General features: G+C 41.8%; 2 protein-coding genes across 3 annotated transcripts in view; both read left to right on the forward strand.

Moving 5' to 3' along the window:
• The window catches only part of gaa2 (alpha glucosidase 2), a 12,556-nt gene extending 4,551 nt beyond the window's left edge, over nucleotides 1–8,005 (forward strand). Inside the window, 15 exon segments of the mRNA XM_020587391.1 lie at nucleotides 559–744; nucleotides 1,155–1,273; nucleotides 1,364–1,495; nucleotides 1,584–1,694; nucleotides 2,098–2,211; nucleotides 2,335–2,419; nucleotides 2,511–2,628; nucleotides 2,720–2,853; nucleotides 3,304–3,455; nucleotides 3,569–3,717; nucleotides 3,842–3,983; nucleotides 4,107–4,205; nucleotides 4,735–4,899; nucleotides 5,852–5,998; nucleotides 6,657–8,005. Coding sequence (XP_020443047.1) covers nucleotides 559–744; nucleotides 1,155–1,273; nucleotides 1,364–1,495; nucleotides 1,584–1,694; nucleotides 2,098–2,211; nucleotides 2,335–2,419; nucleotides 2,511–2,628; nucleotides 2,720–2,853; nucleotides 3,304–3,455; nucleotides 3,569–3,717; nucleotides 3,842–3,983; nucleotides 4,107–4,205; nucleotides 4,735–4,899; nucleotides 5,852–5,998; nucleotides 6,657–6,719 — 1,916 coding nt within the window. The 3' untranslated portion in view covers nucleotides 6,720–8,005.
• Nucleotides 8,006–11,132: 3,127 nt separating this feature from the next.
• Nucleotides 11,133–19,030, forward strand: part of micall2b (mical-like 2b) — a 21,104-nt gene continuing 13,206 nt past the window's right edge. Inside the window, exons 1-6 of one of the 2 annotated variants that reach the window (XM_020587392.1) lie at nucleotides 11,133–11,434; nucleotides 13,110–13,158; nucleotides 16,791–16,932; nucleotides 17,023–17,210; nucleotides 17,514–17,641; nucleotides 18,493–18,869. In XM_020587392.1, coding sequence (XP_020443048.1) covers nucleotides 11,241–11,434; nucleotides 13,110–13,158; nucleotides 16,791–16,932; nucleotides 17,023–17,210; nucleotides 17,514–17,641; nucleotides 18,493–18,869 — 1,078 coding nt within the window. In that variant the 5' untranslated portion in view covers nucleotides 11,133–11,240. The other variant, XM_020587393.1, reaches the window with a different exon arrangement.

The raw sequence follows: 19,030 nt of genomic DNA on the forward strand, positions 1-19,030 counted from the left end.
GTTGCTCTCATGCTTCCACTTGAGGTTTCATTACGTGCAGTAATGCACATTAGTGTTGGAGTTGATGGACATCAGCAGCAGAACAATTTGCAGACACCCAGGATTTCAAAGCTGATCACATGACAACACTGAGCAGTACATAGGAGCAGAAGTCCCACATGCACTTTCTTCTGAGTCAATAGTTCAGCCGGACTGCAGCGTCACCAGTAGTACATACTGACTTTCCAGTGTCATGTGAAGATATAGTTCATCTGCTGTAGATGCCATGTTGTATTTTCAAATACTGATTTATGGGGAATTACAGCTGAAAGGTTACAGTTTAATGTCACTTTGCGGCCAATGTCAGGAATGTTAAATATTTCCTTTTAATGTTGTAACAGATATTTGTTCTTGTTTTATTTGCACGTGTTTCTCCACAAAGGGGAAGTGACAATCAGCTGCTTATTTTACCACACTTACATAACTGTACATTTTATTCTTAGTTATTCTTTACATTCCATGTGCTTATTGCACGTCTGTGCTGTCTGACTTCATAGACTTGTATGTGAACGACCCTGGTCTTAGCTTGTTCAGTAGGATTTTCTAATAAACAATGTTTAATCAGCGTTTCTTCTATTTGATCAGATGTCATCCTCCAGCCAGCCCCAGCCCTCACCTGGCGCACTGTTGGGGGAATCCTTGACTTTTACATCTTCCTTGGTCCTGATCCTGGTTCAGTTATTGAACAGTATGTGGAAGTCATAGGTTGGTAGGAGTGTATGAAATTTGGGCATGTGGACAGTACATGAGTCTGAAGTGTGAACATAAACCTGTTTAATACATTATCAAATAATATATGGCAGTAGAAAATGCACATAAAAACAAGTGGATGGACTTGCTGTTGGTTTTGTTCCTTTTATGGGAGTTATTGACGATAAGGAAAACGTAAAATAATGCCCTGCTACCATTGAAGTAGCTATTGTGCACACCTACTACATTTCCTACTAGAGATTGTTAGTACTGATGGAACACCTTTTGAAATGGCTAAATAAAACAGATTAAATACATTTCACCAAAGATTTGTGAACTCATTCACAATGTCAGTTGTATCCGAGTATCTTCATGTCTTCCTCAGTTTGCATTTCCTTCTCTCCATCTCCCCTGTCTTGCTGCAGGATTCCCATCGATGCCCATCTACTGGGCTTTAGGATACCATCTCTGTCGCTGGGGTTACAACACTAGTGACAATACCTGGGAGGTTGTCAAGACCATGAGGAATTCTGGGATACCTCAGGTGAAATGGAATCAGCAGGTTGTTTGACCATGTCAGTATTTTGTTATGTTCTTTTGTGAAACAATTATTTGCTTGTTGGTGTCCTCACAGGATGTCCAGTGGAATGACATCGACTACATGGACCGATTTATGGACTTCACTTTTGACTCGACAAATTTCGCCACACTGCCTGAACTGGTTAAAGACCTGCACGCTCATGACCAGCGCTATGTCATGATCCTGGTACGCAGGAGTTTGATCTGGAATTCATGTGTGTTTTTAGTCTGTTTTAGTGCATGTGTGTATGTGACTGCTGTGTCTCAACCCGCAGGACCCAGGTATAAGCAGCACTCAGCCTGAGGGCTCGTACTGGCCGTACGATGAAGGACTGAAGAGAGGAGTTTTCATTAAAGATGCTGAAGGAAAAACACTTATTGGGAAGGTGAGATATGAGTCACAACATTAGCAAATTACATCTCAGCTTTTTTATATTTTATTTACGTTTTTCATTGACGTCAATATATTAAAATGACCTATGAAACAGTTTAAAAGATAATATACATAAGGTGTATTTCAGAATGTATTCACATTAGCTAGACATCAGGAACAAAAGGAAGAAACACGAATAAATGGGGTATGTTAAATACCGTATCCTCATATAGATCAAGTTTAATGTGACATGAAAGGGCCCCAACATTTAAATCTTTTTTTTTTTTTTTACATGTTTTCTTACATTTCACAAATGATCACTAGCCCCAGTTACTGCTCGCTCTACTGGGTTTCATTTTCAGAAGGAAACATTTTGGGTGAATTAGAAATAAAATCCTCTGTCCCTTTTCCTCCAGGTGTGGCCTGGTCTGACAGCATATCCCGATTTCTCTGATGATGTGACACATGAGTGGTGGTACGACAACCTTCAGAGGTTCCACCAGAAGGTTCCCTTTGATGGATTATGGATTGTGAGTATGGAAGTCGGTGACATTATCGGAAAAAGACTAAACTGTGACTTAACTAGCATTACTCTAGTTATTCTCAGCAATTCATGATATCTTCTTCCCAATGTTTGTCTCAATCACTTTTAGGACATGAATGAGCCGTCAAATTTCCTGGATGGATCCACTAACGGCTGTCCGTCAAACAGCATTGAAAATCCTCCTTATACACCTGGTGGGACTTAAAAATCACGTAATACATTTAACATAAACACATAAAAACACATATGATTGTAAAAATATAAAGTTTTATGTTTACCTGTCAGGTGTACTAGGTGGTCTGTTGAGAGGCAAAACGGTGTGCGCCACTGCACAACAGAAGCAGTCCATACACTATAACATGCACAGCCTTTATGGACTGATGGAAGCTAAGGCCTCTGCAAGGTCAGGACCAGTGAAATACACACCAAACACTAAAGCACTACTTTGCTATCTGAACAATTTCTGTTGACCATCTCCTTCTGCACTCCTCCAGCGCTCTGAAACGGATTGTGGCAAAGAGACCTTTTGTAATTTCTCGCTCCACCTTCCCCAGTCAGGGGATGTATTCTGGTCACTGGCTGGGAGATAATAGGAGCCAGTGGAAAGACCTTTACACCTCTATAGCAGGTTAGATCATATAGACACGTGTATGATGCATTTTTCAGTAAACAATTGTTTGCTAACATGTTAGCCATAAAAATTAAGCTACAAGCTGAGAGTGCTGTACATCAGTGCAGCACTTCGGTCAGCTTGTTGCTCTTCTGCCCCCAAGTAGTCAAAATAAATTAATGCAGCTGTAAGTGATAACGATTATTACTATGTTGATTAGCAAATGCAAACTTGCCAGTGAAATTTATAGGCCTTTAGGTCACATTAAAACTGTTAATTTTTTTAGGTTTTGTGACTTTTAAAATTCACATTAGCGACACTGCTTGGACTTTATCAAATATAATAATGATGAGAACCGTTAACTCCAGAATTTAGCATGTTGTACTACAGAAAAACAATGAGTGAAACTCTCAGTTTAATAGTTTGATACCAGTTTTTAATCTCAGATTTTCTGTCTCTCTCCCTCAGGAATGTTGACCTTTAACCTTCTGGGAATCCCATTGGTGGGAGCAGATATTTGTGGCTTCGGTGGGGAGACACAGGAGGAACTGTGTGTCCGCTGGACGCAGCTTGGAGCATTTTATCCTTTCACACGCAACCACAACTCCATTGACAAGAAGGTAACAGTTGAGCAACCTCACTTCAACGCACCATTAAACTGCTATATTTCGTGCCCACGTCTTTAGAAATTAGACTTTTTTTTTTTTCTTCTGGCTGTCTGATTTGGAAACAGCCTCAAGATCCCACAGCTTTCAGCCCTCTGGCTCGTACGGCCATGCAACAGGCGCTGCTGCTGCGCTACTCTCTCTTCCCTGTCCTGTACACTCTCTTTCATCATGCGCATGTTCACGGGCACACTGTTGCACGACCACTGATGTTTGAGTAAGTAAAACATAAAAACACACTCTTTTGTGTGTTTAATGCTTTCTTGTACTTTTAAGCATTTTTTTTTGTTTGTTATTTGACTGGAAGGATCTTTGCCTCACTGTCTGTTCCCTGTATACAGGTATCCAAATGATGCAAGAACCTATGGGATTGACAAACAGTTCCTGTGGGGGAAGAGTTTATTGGTGACACCAGTGTTAGAACCCGGAGCTGATTATGTGGATGGTTACTTCCCAGAGGGTCTGTGGTATGACTACTACACGGTAAGACCCACAGTCAGCACTGAGCCTTGTACACATAGACTTTATTATGTTGTATGACCCTGGAACAAAGTAGTGCGGAGAGTATACTTGCACGTCCGTGTATGGTCTTCTTCTTCTTCTCAGGGTGACTCTGTGCGCAGTAAAGGTGAAGAGGTTCGATGCCATGCACCTCTTGACAAGATCAACCTGCATTTGCGTGAAGGATCTGTTATACCGACACAGGTAAAAAAAAAAAAAAAAAAAAGGATTCTCTTACTTTACATTTTTTAATTCTTCTTCTCAACGATTTTAAACCTGTTTATGAAATTTGACTAGAGAGAAAGGTTCTTGCACCAGTGAACAAACCAGAACATGTACTGTATTTGACATCTCACCCCAAAGTGGTATCAAGCTATAAACATAGTGTTATTTTGTTTTTACGTGCTGAAGATACAATTTATAATAATTACCTCTGAAACTTCAGTTGCCTCCACAAAATAATGGAAGTGAATGAATCAGATACTCAACAGTATTTTCAAAAACAATGAGCTAATCCACAAGACACTTTGTCAACAGTGTCCTTTTCATTTATTTTGTCCATAGAAAGGTTGTGGTTGCGGGGGCTGTGGATTATACAGAGATACCAGGACTTTGTTGGATGATATGAACATACTGCTCACACCTGATGTCAGTGGATCTGACCTGGGAACACCTTCTCAACAGCGCTTTATAATATAATGTTTGTCTTTTCTCTTTCAATTCATGTGAACAGACACCCAACCTGACCCTGTGGGTGAGCAGCGGTCAGCCTCTCCATCTGGTGTCATCTCTCTCTGATAATGGCTCGGCCACTGGAGATCTGTTCTGGGACGACGGAGAGAGCATTGACACCTATGAGACCAACCAGTATGCCTACATCATCTTCATGGTCTCTCAGGTGCTCACACCCACCTGCCTCATGGGGGTGGGGGGATGTATAGAAAGAATTTCATGTTATGAAGTGAAAGTTGCTTCACTTATTGAACGTTTGACCCTAAAGGTATATGTTCACATAACAATGGAAAAATTGGGGTCTTGCGCTGTGCGTCCTGTGCTAGTCGGCCCCAAAACTCGCATAGAAATTCCCAGGGGTGCTATACAAAGTGGCGCAGCTACAATGCTAATGTTGCTAGCAGTAGATCACCAATGTTACATTTTAGAGGATCAGACTGTGTTTTTTTTTTTAACTGTCTTGGTAGCTGCACTTGTGTTGCTGATATTTCACTAGCTAATAGGTTGTCTGTCTTTATCTGAGCTTGACATGCAAATCATCTTATTGTAGTGTGGGGAAATTCCGAAACACTGGTTACTTACTGCAACCTGGGGTTCTATGAGTATAGGCAAAGCCACAGTGAAACAGTGGCTGGTTGCATGCACAAATGTGTAACTGGGGTCAAAGTTCAACAAATTTGAACTTTAGGCACACTCCCGCTCTGTGCTGCACAACACAGACGTCCGCACAGAACCTGTGCCATGCACAACATGCACAGCAATGGCAAGGTGTGTGTAAAAGCTGTTTGTCCGCTGTAATGTGAACATCTCTTAATTGTGCGGAGTTTGACACTACAAGACAGATTCATCTGCAGAAGAGGGAGCAGTTCTTTGTGTTTACCTTAATCTGAGTTTAAAACATGTACAAACAAGCAGGATTCAATCATGATCCACTTACATAAGTCTTGTACAGAAGCTTGAAACTCTAGTACACTGAGAATGCGCTTTTCACTGAAATAGGAAACATCTTCTCCAACCACATAAACATTTACATATTCATAGATTCTAGATTTATAATGTCAAGACGATACTCGTTTACACGCCTGTTGCTATGTGACATCTATCGTCTTATTTTGTAGAAAACTATGAAGTCCCAGGTGCTCCACAACAACGTGGAGGCCTCATACATCACTGTGGAGTCGGCCTCCTTCTACGGGGTGAAGGAGAAGCCAAGCAGAGTGCTGGTGAACTCTCAAGACGCACAGTTCACCTACAGAACCAACCAGGTGAAGTTGGGGGTTAACAGACACACACAGTTGAAACCTGTGGTTGTGCTCGGTCACTTGTTGGCATAGATGGATTTAGCCACCAGAATAAAGTGTCGGAGATACCTGATGGCTGACCACAGGCACCACAGCAGCCTGAGACATGCAGCAGATCTTTTATCTTATTAAATACAGGACACAGCCAATGCTGTTTGTCTTGCATTCTGGAGAGAATCATGTTTGTCCTCAAAATACACATTCAGAATTTTACTTGCGTAAATGTTCAGGACTGGCAACAAAATGTGCTTAAAGTATGAAAAGTAAAAGTAGCTGATTATGCTGAATGGTCCGTGTTACTGTTACATTATTTTTCATGCATTTGTTTGTTTTGTAAGTAAACCTAAAACTGTGTAACAACATATTCTGCAGTGGAGTAAAGAGAACAAGATTTCCCTCTGAAATGTAGTTGTATAAAGTAGCACACAATGGAAATACTTAAGTAAAGTACAGAACAAGTAGAATTTGTCCATGTTTTAGTGGGTCTAGTGTATCACAGAGGTACTGATACGCGCAGGTGTTGTGTAGTAGTCATGATTTTTATGGTGTGCGCTTTTTCTTTACGTGAATGAGGAAAGTCTTTATGCTGCACTGACCTTTGTTTCGATCTCTCTCCCTGCAGGTGTTGTCGGTTGCAGCTCTTGGTCTGAACCTCAGTCAGAACTTCACCATCAGCTGGATGTAAAGGATCAGTTGAGTTTTTAGTTGATAGTTTGATTTGCAGCTGGCGATGGAAGACACAAGGTGGCATTCAGTGCAGCCTGTAGCTGTTAGAATGGTGATGTTTTTTTTGGTACCATATTCCAGCACACTGGATGTTAAAGGAAGTAGTAACTTAAGCACCCATCCATAAAGGGCGAAGAGTTTGTAAAATATTCACTCTTGGAGCTTCTGCATACAAAATTGATTCCAGTGATTGTTCATCACTTTTATCTCATGCTGTAGTTACTGTTTCATTTAATTTCTAATGTGCTGGACTGCAGACAAAACAAAAGTGTCTGTTAGAAAAGATGGACAGACAAACTAGTGCAGATACTGTGAGTGAGTGAGATCAGGTTAGTGGTAATTCTATCTAACATGCAACGTCATCTCAAAGAGGCTTTTCACACTGGGTGCACAATAAATGAAATCACTGTCCTGCTGTCATTTAGACTGCTGTAATTATCTGTGAGGACATTTAATATTCATAACCTATGGCTGAAGTGTTGACTTGAATTGATTTTAAACAGATTTGAAAGAAGAGCCTGTCTTGACTTTAAGACTTTAGCTTTATCTTAGGTTTTGTTTAATTAAGTCAGCGTTTTTTTTTTTGTTTTTTTTTTTTTTTAATAGAATTCTCCTGAAAGATGATGTGCAATAAATGGGAGGATGACCTTCTGGAAATGTGACTTCATGATGTAATGTCATGTGCTTTAATGCTGTTTACAGCCTATTTTTGCACTGATTGGTACTGCAGTGTTGTAAATGTAAGTACGGGTGCCTTATGATTCCTGTTTCTAAGCATTTCTGGGTTTGTTCTTTGTTCAGTGCTGAACGCTAGTGTACTGTAATGCCTAAAAAATGACACTGAAAGAGCTGTGTGTGTTCTGTAGACGCACTGAGTTTTCTCAGCGCTGATTTTTTGACACCTCTGAACCTAATACATTTCTTAACGTGGTTGAGTGAAGTTCTCAAAATGAGATATGCTTATTTTACCCAAATTGGATCCCAAAGCTGTGGAAATGTGATCCTGAGTTATGGGTTTTCTGCACCTTATCCAAGTATGGAAAATTATTTTAACAAATCATCAATGCATGTGTGCTCTCAAGTAATCAATGCAAAAACCAAAAAGCACATAAAGACACCAGTAGAGCGCAGGTCACTTTCATTTTGATAATAAAATGGTAACAATTTGCAGTGTTTGATCACGAAGTCTTGGGTGTTTAATTTCTGGCTACATGCTTAAATAAAATTTTATGAGCAACATGAAAACTACAGGTATTAGTGGATTTTATTTATCAGCACACTTTGCTAAAAATGACAATTGCAGTAACATGGCAACAAAAAAGAAAGTGGGGGATTCTTTAACGTACGTATGTTGTTCTCACTGTAGGTAAAATACATGTTTTTATGTTTACAGACTTACAAAGTCATGGTCCATTTAGTTTGTGCCCTCTTGTGAGATGCACGTTATATTTCCAATGAATGTTACTTTGACCTGATCTGCTGACACACAAAGAGAAATGTGAATCACAAATGTTGGTTCCTTCCTCTACAAGTTGGAACAAATTATACTTTAGCAAAACATTCACGAGGTCTGACCATTTTATTATAATATTAACATACGATGGCTTGTCTATTAATACTAATAGTTGTAGAATGCAGTGTTGTAAGAAGTACTTAGATTGTTGCTTAAATAAAAGTAACAATACCACAATATAAAAATACTTTGTTACAAGTAAAGGTCCTGCATTCAAATTGTTACTGAAGTAAAAGAACAAAAGGATCAAACTGTACTTTATCTAGAAAAGTAACTAAAGTTATCAAATACATGCTGTGACATATAAAGTACACAATTTACCTCTAAAGTATAGTGTTAAAGTATGAAGTACCGGCAAATGAAAACAAGTGAAGTACAGATACTTCAAAACTGTACTTATTCATTTTACACCACTGGCAGAATGAATTACAACATTTTTATCCTAAGAAAAGTCATGTTCATGTTCATCCTATCTATTTTACTACACTTAACTCTGGAGGCATTAAAAAGGTTGAAACTTTGGCGTCAATTAGCTGAAATTATGGAACCAAACTTATATTTCTTAGTTTTTCTTACTGTCTTACTGGAGTCAGGGATTCTAACTGGTCTTTCCCATCACGTCTTCTTCTTTATTCATTGTTGTCTTTGTCAGTGTATCTCTTTATTCAACTTCCCATCCAGCCTGCAGGCTGTGTTCATTCCTCAGGCCTTCACCCTCTGAAAATGCAGTTGCTAAAGACACACAGAACTAGGAAAGAAGCACCGACCACTTCTAATGAGCCATGACACCAAACGTGAACTTCATTGTCCCTAACACACGTACAAACACACTGCTGCAGAAAGTAACAGAAGACCTCTTGTCCCATATTCCCCTTGAGATGAATTATCCTCCACTACTGGCTCTGTGCAAACCTTCACAGGCTAAGAGTTTCCAGATGGCTGTTTGTGGAGGGCATGTATATCATTCAGCAGAGGGGGGAGGAGAGAGCACAAAGGGGGGGCTCTGTCAAAAGCATTCTGCTCCACTGACAAGAGCATTTCCTGCCTGGATTTGGGAGGATTAAGTATTTGCGTGGGGGGTGTTTGTATGGCCAGCATGTGTGAGAGGGACTTTACAAGACAGAGGACTTCACAGGAAATTTTGTGCATGTTGAATTTGCGGGTTTGCACATTCCGGGAAAATTTAACCTGATTTCCAAAAGCAAAAGCATGATTTAGTGTCACGGTTTACACACTGCTGAGACATACCTGTTGTTTCCAGATGGTGTTTCGGTTGGGGCATTTGGCCTTCGCTTGATCTGTCAAGTTGAGTCATGTAACACGTTAGCCTAACTGTTAAAAATAGGGTGGATAAAATAATCCAAACACGTGTCAGTACAGTTCAACAGCAGCCTCTAAGATGATCACACGGTTGAATCAACATCTAACTAAAACAGTTTCAACAAAAACGAGACTTTACTTTTATGAAGGAGGATTTACTGCAATCTGGAACCTGGAACCTTCTTGCTGTGAGGCGTCAGTGCTAATCACTGCTCCACTGTGCCGCCACCCATAAAATAAGAATACTGATTTATATCAAATACCTACAAATTTGACAGCCAGTTTTTAGAAAATGATATGGAATAACAAGAAGCTATAGAAAAATGAATTAAGTCAAGAAATGTATTTCAGTCAGTTCTAACTGTACAGACTTGCATTATTTCTAACAATGATCTCATAAGACATAATAAGAAAGAACACATGGATAATCCTTAGAACAGACTGAAAGGGCGTGGGCTAAAGGTACAGCTTATACACCTGTCCAAAATATGTTTGGGATCAGTCATCACATCAAAACAACCACTCTTTGTCTCTTTACACAAAGACAAATTCCAAGATTCATTTACTTACATTACTCAAATCATTTTACATTTTGTATCTTATATTTGTTCCATCCATCCATCTTCGTCCCTTTATCTGAGACCGGGTCATGAGGGCAGTAGCCCAAGCAGAGCCTCCTAGATTTCCCTCTCCCCACACACCTCCTTTAGTCTCTCCAACGTGTCCTGGGTCTTCCCCGAGGCCTTCTCCCGGAGGGACATGCCTGGAATACCTCCCCAGGGAGGCGTCCAGGGGGCATCCTAAACAGGTGCCCGAGCCACCTCAACTGGTTCCGCTCAACGTGGAGGAGCAGCGGCTCTACTCTGAGCTCCTCACAGGTGACTGAGCTCCGCACCCTATCCCTAAGGGTGTTCACTAAATTATTTTTGAGGATTTTAAAATTTGATCCAACGTGAAGAAGCAATAGTGGAAAAAAATGTTCTACAAAAAATATGTATTATGGAATATTCAGCTGGTGGAAGAGATCCTATATGACAGATAGGTTTTATAAATGGGCTGATGGTGCATGGTGGTGCTGCTGTCACCAGTACTGAAATCTGAAGATTATTCTGCTAACAAACATCACACTGCCCTGGCGCAGTGTAAACAGGTATTGGAATCAGTCTGCTGCATGTGTGCAAGTGTCAGATGAGTCAGTGAGCTTGCACCATGAGCCCCGCCTGCTCCAACACACCCAGACAGGATAAGACAGGCCGAATAACACAAATCACAACCACACCTGGTTAACTGGTTTGGATTGTCCTCCATTTGCTAAAACAGCTGCACATTACAACTCCTAAAGATAAATAACATTTCCCTACTGTAGCAGGAAATAGGGTGTACTTGATTAGGCCTCTGTTATAATCACCTATTGTCTTTATGAAGCTGACTCAGCAGTGTTGAGATGAAGGCATCTCCTCTGTTGGTAATTACAGTGACCTGAGGGGGACTTTGCATTATGCAACTACCCACAGCACTGCACTCAAAGTAGACTTAAAAGTAGAATAAATGAAAGTTAAATTTGGCATTTCTCCACCAGGATTGTATTCCTGCCAATTCTCTGAAGCACAGCAGACAGAATGAGCAGGAAACAGGCCTGTAACTAAGATGTTAATCATCTCTGTACTTAAACGTTTCCTAAGGGTGAGTTTGGGGAAACCTGGGTTCACAAACTCGTGTCTAAAGGTTTGCCCATGGCCATATGGTTTGGTCTACGTGTGTGTGCAGGAAGGCGGTGACAACTCCGCCCAGGCCGCGTCACTATCGCCCAGGTGTCAAACGCATTGTTTTCGCTTTCTCAGGTGATTCCCACATATTCTCACGCTACTTCTCGCTTTCGGGATCGTGCGTGTCCAAGATTCTGTCTGTGGAAACTTTCCGAAGTTGGTCGCTGGAGGGCGGGACAGGGGGGAACTCGGTCAGTCTACAGCGGCGCTGCTGCGCTCAGCCCACGGTTCAGCCGCACTTTGTGTCCGAGTCCCAGGTCCGGGATGTCGGCCGTCAAGGCTCTGCAGCAGTGGTGCCGGATCCAGTGCGAGGGCTACCGGGACGTGTCTATCACCAACATGACCACGTCCTTCAGGGATGGCCTGGCTTTCTGCGCCCTCATCCACAAACACAGACCGGATCTCGTGTAAGTAGCGCCGAAACACGACCGATACCGGATCACAATCAGGAACCGAACACACCGTTCAAACCGCGACTTAAAGCGAAACGATGTTTGTTTACAACCCGAGCTGCGTAGGAAAGAAGGAGGTCATTGTTTTTCAACTTTATGGTGGGTTTGAGCAGCTCTTTGACAATGAAACATATTTCAGCTTCATGTGTCTGATGGAAAAGAAGGAGGATGGAGCTCAGTGGAGCCAGAGACCACCAGCAGGTCTGCAGGACCTTTCACCACAGACTGGACTGGGTTTAGGTGTACCTCCTGTTAGTAGGACTGGAATGATAAAACCCAGCAACATATTAATATTCATACTTTTTTCCTATAAAAGAATGTTTTGCTCACTTGAAATTGAATGTTTGAGTCTCTGGCTTTGGCCTGGTAAAACTCTTATGGTCATGCTTACTCTCCTCAGACTTTGTATGTTTAATTATTTTATGTATCTATGCACTGAAAACCTTTCTGCTTTCACAGAGACGCCTGGCTTGACCTGGACTTTCTCCAAAAGCTGGTTGTGTTTATGTTGTGAATTCATTTGCACAAATCTCAGCTGTTCACTGGGTCTCAACCAGTTTGTCTACATGTCAAACTGGCCCATGTTCAAATGTAATTTAGCTTTGTTTGAAATTATGTCATCTAGTGATGTCTTTAATGTTTGTCATGATTATTATCTCTTGATCATTTTTTTTTCCTCACATGGGAGAAACTAGAACTACAAATTGTTTGTTTGGTACAGGACTTATTGATCAATCAGTGATCAGCATTTTTGTTAATTGTCTGTCTGCTGACTAATTTTTCAATTGTCTACATGTCTGACATGAAACCAGAATTAAAGACTTCTAGTCTTTATCTTCAAAACAAAAAACCTCCTTGGTGGTTTCCCAGTATTTTGTGAAAACTACCAGGAAACGGTAGTTTGGAAAGTACTTATGAGTTTTGGTACACGGCGGCTTGAATGAGATCTGTTCACCTTGCACCAACCTCTGGCTAACGTTTCACACGGAGGCATCTGGTTTTGTTCCAGAAAGGTTATTTATGGCAGACAGTTGTATTTTCACTCCAAGAACACACAAGGAGCTGCTCCAGTTCTTCCCATTCCAGTTTTTCACACCAGCCAGAGCAACTTGGAGGCTCATTTCATGTTTACATGGGCTGAAGCACTAAACACTGGTTAAAGGCTACTGTTGACTCACTATAGATATGTTCATGCAGTCATGAGTTCTGTAAAGGGTGACATGTTTTAGTCTAGACATAAATGAGAAAGGGATGCTAGATCACATGTTTTATTATTCATATTTTCTCCTCTGTTACAGCAACTTTGACTCACTGAACAAGGAGAGCGTCTATGAGAACAACAAACTGGTAAGACATGTTTACATTCACACCTTAACATGCACGTTGTTTGACAGTCTTGTTCCTTTTATAACCAGGGTTTTGTTACCTAGGCCTCCCAGCCCTGATTCTCCAGTTAATTAGAGTACTGTTTAGTCATGCTTGTGGCGCGGCTCTATGGACGTTGGACAGTCCATGACTTTGGTCTGTCTGAAATTTTTTAACACTTACATGCCATGAAATTTGGTGCAAAAATTTATGGTCCCCTAAGGATGAATCTTACTGACTTAAATGATATCCTGACTTTTCCTCTAGCGCCACCAGCAGCAGGGGTGGGTCTAGTAAATTTTGGATGGGGTGGCCAGGCCAGTGCACAGACTCTTAAGGGGTGGCACATTTGAAAAACATGTAAAAAGTATATTAACCCCCAGTACTATGAAATAATAAATCATATGTTTAAGAATGAAATTGTTTATTCCATGTAAAAATGAGACGCACACTTTCTTTGGCTGAGTTTGACTGCTCCAGGACGTTGGTCCCTGACCAGTAGCAGTGGCGTCCCCCCTCAAATCATGCCAAGTACTCCACAACAGCACTATTGGAGATATGAATACAAATGTTTATTGTGTTTAAGGCAACAATTTGTTATTGATTTTCATTTTTTGTTCATTAATACTGACAAGTATTTCAACTTTGGCAGAAGTGGCATCAGGGGCAGTCAATCAGACAGTGACATTCCCATCAGCTTCAACTGTAGTTTGTTTAGTGCTAATTAGCAAATGTTAGCATGCTAACAGGCTACACTTGACATGGCATATAGCTCAAAGCAGCACTGTGCCTAATTACAGCCTCATAGAGTTGTGTGGCTATAGACTTGTAACCTTATTTACATAATTGACTCATCCCATCTGCATTTTAATGGAGAATTATACTGGAATTTCCTGACTGACAAGAAAATTAAGTACCAACTATAGGTGTAGTTCTGCCAGAATGCACCGGAACAACACTTTTTTGCACCAAGAGAGGAAAAAGAAATGGCCTATATTTGCATAATCAGGCTGAAATTCATAATGTTGCATTATTGTGAGTGTTTAATGAACCAATCATCTGTAAAGTGTATGTGCTGCAAAATGGAATGCTCTAAGTTTGTCATAATAAAATTTAAGGTGTAATTGATTCAGAATCAGCTTTATTGGCCAGGTGTGTTGGACATACAAGGAATTTGACTTTGGTACAGTGGCTGTCAAAGTGCATGTACAGTGTAAGGCAACGAGTAAAGTGAAGAAAAAGAATGTGCAAACAAGAAAAAGGAATGTGTATTAGGAAGAGGAAGACATAAATTTTGAAGCATGTTGTGTACAGGCCCTTCATGGAGGGCAGGCTGTTGTCCTGACTGGCCACTGGAGTCTGTTCCTGTCCTGTTTGGTTGCTGAGCCAAACCAGACAGTGATGGAAAAGCAGAGAGCAGACTTGATGATTCCTGTGTAGAACTGTATCAGCAGCTCCTGGGGCAGATTGAACTCCCTGAGCTGGCGCAGGAAGTACATCCTCTGCTGTGCTGATGTTGGATGACCACTGGGAGATAGTAGAGGGGTCCTCTGAAGTGTAGAGGGAAACAGCAGCAGCAGGTAGAGCACACATCCCTGGGGGGTGCCTGTGCTGATAGTCTGGGTGCTGGATGTGGTTTTCCCCAGCCTCACCTGCTGCTTCTGGCCTGTCAGAAAGCTGGTGATCCACTGACAGGTGGGGGCAGGCACAAAGAGCTGGGTCAGTTTGGAGTGGAGGATGTCTGGGATAACGGTGTTGAACGCTGAGCTGAAGTCCACAGAGAGGACCTGTGCATAGGTCCCTGGGGAGTCGAGGTGTTGCAGGATGCAATGCAGTGCCATGTTGACTGCATCATCTACTGACCTGTTTGCCCGGTAGGCAAACTGCAGGGGGGCCCTTCTGGATGTTTGAACTCTATCTCTAAGTGTAGGTCCGCCCACCCTACGATGGAAAATCATTTTCGCCACTTCACGATCTTATTCTTTCGGTCACTACTTCACTTTTGACTACTTCAGTGACCTCTGCCAGAGATGTGGGTGAAGTTTCCCCCGAGTCTTCCACCTCTTCCTCCTCCTGGGAGGACATGTTAGATGAGTTCAGGAGTTCCTTAAAGTGCGCCTTCCACTGCCTGACACTGTCCCCAGTCAGCAGTTCTCCCCTGCCAAACAGCCTGGGCCAAGCCTGCTTCCCCTTTCTGAGTCACCGGACGGTTTTCCAGAACTTCCTTGAGGCCAACTGATAATCTTTCTCCAAAGCCTCACCAAATTCTTCCAACAACCACATTTTTTTTACTTATAGAGCAAATGATCAATAAATCATTCAAAAAACAACTCAACTGTTCATAAGGAAAGTACTGTAATGCCTTGTAGCCGTGAATTACTTCAGTGTGTGTTGCCTCTGTATATTGCATTAGCACCACTTGATGTTTGGTAACAGGGAGTTTGCAAAACTGAGAAGTGCTCACACACAGCAGAGAACAGAAGTTACCACCAAACCCAGAGTGTTTCAGTCTGAGCACTGTGATTTTGGCTGCTTTGTTGCATTCTTTGCTTTCATGTTCCAGCAGCTTCTTTATTGGCCTCAGATCTCTGAGACAGACAGTAGATCAGCATCACAAACGCCTGCCCTTTTAAGGCTAAACTGTATTAGATTGAAAATATTCTGTTACAACTGAAACAACAGGGTGAATAATTAAACAACGATAAGCAGTAAAAGATCAAAGTGCCACAGGGCACAGCAAAGTAAACAGTGAGTCTTTCTAATCAGTAATGATCGGATTACTGATTAGGCTACTCTCTGGCGTAGGTTGGCCTGCCTCTGCTTGCTGTTTTTTCCGCTTCCATGAAATCACAGAATGTGAGTCTAGTTTGGAAATTCCTGACTCGCTTCTCTTAACAGATGAGGTGTAGCTTTAACCTGTGGTCAGAATCTGGCCATGTTGTTGAAGACGTGCAGGAGCATGACAAGCATCAGACTTAATTTTGAAGAAGAGAGAATAAGTCCACATGTAAACTATCCATTATCTAACCTGCTAGACAGGTGTGCAGGCAAATTAAACCATGCAAAAGAAAGTGGTGAATTTCTTCTCAATGTTGGTGCAAAGTTTGTTAGAAATACAGCATTTAGTCGTTTCCGACATGGATGTGACTGCACTTGTTTTGACAGAGTGTGGGAATTCAAATTATTCTTTAGAAAGTGGCATGTGAAGTCCAGCCAGGCATTCAAATGGACAACAAAAATGAAAAGGACTTAACATATATTACAGTAAATTCGCTGACACATATTAGCACATTTATTTCCCTCAGAATGTCAGAACATTTTCTTTTTGTCGAGGACTTAAACGTAAAACTTTCTGTGTAACAGTTTCAGTCGCGGATTTGAATATTAATTCAAAGGCTCTGGTTGGTGTATTTACCATAAAAGCCATCTCCAGCAGGCTTGCAGCACTAGCTGTGCTCCCCAACCGGTCAGCCAGCAGATATGAAATCTTGTCTGAACTGTGTCTTTTCTTTGATTTATTGGTGTATTTCCATCTTTGGCTAGTCTGGATTTTAAAGAATCCTCCCTTAGCTTCTTTTCTTTTTTTTGTTGGATAAAGTCGGTGTTATTTGCAGGCATTTAAGGTCGCGGAGGAGGAGCTGGGAATTCCAGCACTGTTGGATGCAGAAGACATGGTGGCTCTAAGGGTCCCTGACCGCCTCAGTATCCTGACATATGTCTCACAGTACTACAACTACTTCCATGGGCGCTCCCCGAGTGAGTATCTATGTCTCACTGTGTCTGTCTCCGCATCGATTCCTCATGATCTGCTAGTGTGTCTTTGTGTATCTATGTGTTTGCACACAGTTGGTGGTATGGGAGGTATAAAGCGCCCGGCTGAGGGCTCCACAGGTGAACCGTGTGGGAAGATGAACCCACCGGTGGTGGCTAAGGTGTTCACCTCAAATAAGCCTTCCAGAGAGAACAGCCCTCCCTGCTCTTCCAACATCACAAGGCCCCCTTCTGCTCCCAAACAAGCCAAATATGCCATTCAGGTAAATTTCACAGCCTGAACACTTTACAGAGGATTCACTGAGCTATGTATCAAATTTGAGTTTCTAGCTAATGTAATTTTTTAAAATCACTTTGCTGATGAGGAATGTGGAAGTTCATCAAGGGCAAACATATCAAAGACCTAAATACCTGTGTCTGAACCATACTGCTATTACAAAACAAACAAAAAACCCACATTGCCTCTGATCACTTACAGCCAGTCTAGTGATAAATCAGTGGCTTGTCATGAATGAAGTCATTTCCACTTGATGAAACTTCCCTCATGCTTTCTTCCCCTCTTTTAGGAAGCGGTGGGTGAGAAATCTCATCAGACAGGCACACTGAGTAACAAATGTGTGTCCTGTAACAACCACGTTCACTTGGTGCAGCGACATCTAGTGGACGGGAAGCTCTATCACAGGAGCTGTGCAAAGTAAGGACCATACTAACATGAAGAATAGCACATTAACAAAACAGGGCAGGACATGGAAGACAAGACAATAGATACATGACGTTACAAGGAAATGGCTTTTACATGATTGTTGTGTGTGAAGTGTGGGTATCTTCAACTTATACAGTCTATGAAGGAAAACAAAAAACAAACAAAACAATTTTAAAATAAATAAATAAAATTTAAAAAAAGAGTGAGGGGGAAAAATTGGGCAAGAGGGGGTGGCAAGGACAATTTAAACCAGTAAATAAGTAATAACGATGGGGAATGTGTAGGTGATGTTTCTGCTTCGAATCAAAGACACTACAACAAGCCGAGGTCACCGCTGGGGGGCCATAGAACTAAAAAAAACAGCAGGACAGCAGGATCTTTATTTTATGATTAAGTTCAGCCTGTCCTCTCTTTTGCTCTTTATCATGATTTGTTACCATTGTAGGACTGAAATTATGCAGCCTGGGGTCGTCCCTGATCTTGAACGAAGACCCGACCCATTACCTGAAGTATCTCCTTCATAAACAGCTCCCAAACCCTAAGGAGGGAGCTTGTCTATGAGGTTGTTAGCAGTCCAGTGATGTTATGTGTGACTGAGGGAAATGGAACGGTGAACTCCCCACCAATGCCACCCGATCCAGACTCCCCAGATCAGATCACGTGCCCCCAGAATTACACACCATCTCTGGCATCATCAGAACTCATACAGCTGTAGTCACATCAAGTATGCGATCTGAAAGAGCATTTAGAGGAGCTCTAAATAGTGAGGTGTTGGATTTGAAGTCACAGGTGGGTCAGGTTGTCTAGATGTAACTCTTACCTCTGTTCTTTCTGTCTTGTAGGTTACTGTCTCCTATAAACACAGTGACACCTCTCAGAGATTTACCCACAAACACTCCCGTTTCCAAATTCAGTCCTCTACCAGACGTTGCTAAAACCAACACAACTACTACAACCCCGACACCCTCCAGACTCTGGTCCACAGAGAAACCCAGCATGCCTTCAAGCTCCTCCAGTACTACTTCTACTTCCTCTCCTTCCTGGCCTACTACGGGTCTCTCTTCAACTCCTAAAGAAAGTCCGATGGCTTTTGTCTCAAAACCTTCAGCTTCACGGATTACCTCTGAATCTGTCACCATTACAACCACCTCTGTCATCACAAGGCCTAGTGCCGCTCCTCATACCCCAGTCACAGCAGCTCCTCGTACTTCAATTACAGGTACTCCTCTTACTTCAACTACAACAGCTTCTTGTACTTAAACTGCAATAACTCCTCCTACTTCAAACACAGCAGCTTCTCATACATCAAATGCAGTAACTCCTCTTACTTCCACTACAGCAGCTCCTCATACTTCCACTACAGCCGCTCCTCATACTTCC

Source organism: Monopterus albus, unplaced genomic scaffold (assembly GCF_001952655.1).
Source record: "Monopterus albus unplaced genomic scaffold, M_albus_1.0 scaffold455.1, whole genome shotgun sequence".
NCBI classification, from domain to species: Eukaryota; Metazoa; Chordata; class Actinopteri; order Synbranchiformes; family Synbranchidae; genus Monopterus; species Monopterus albus.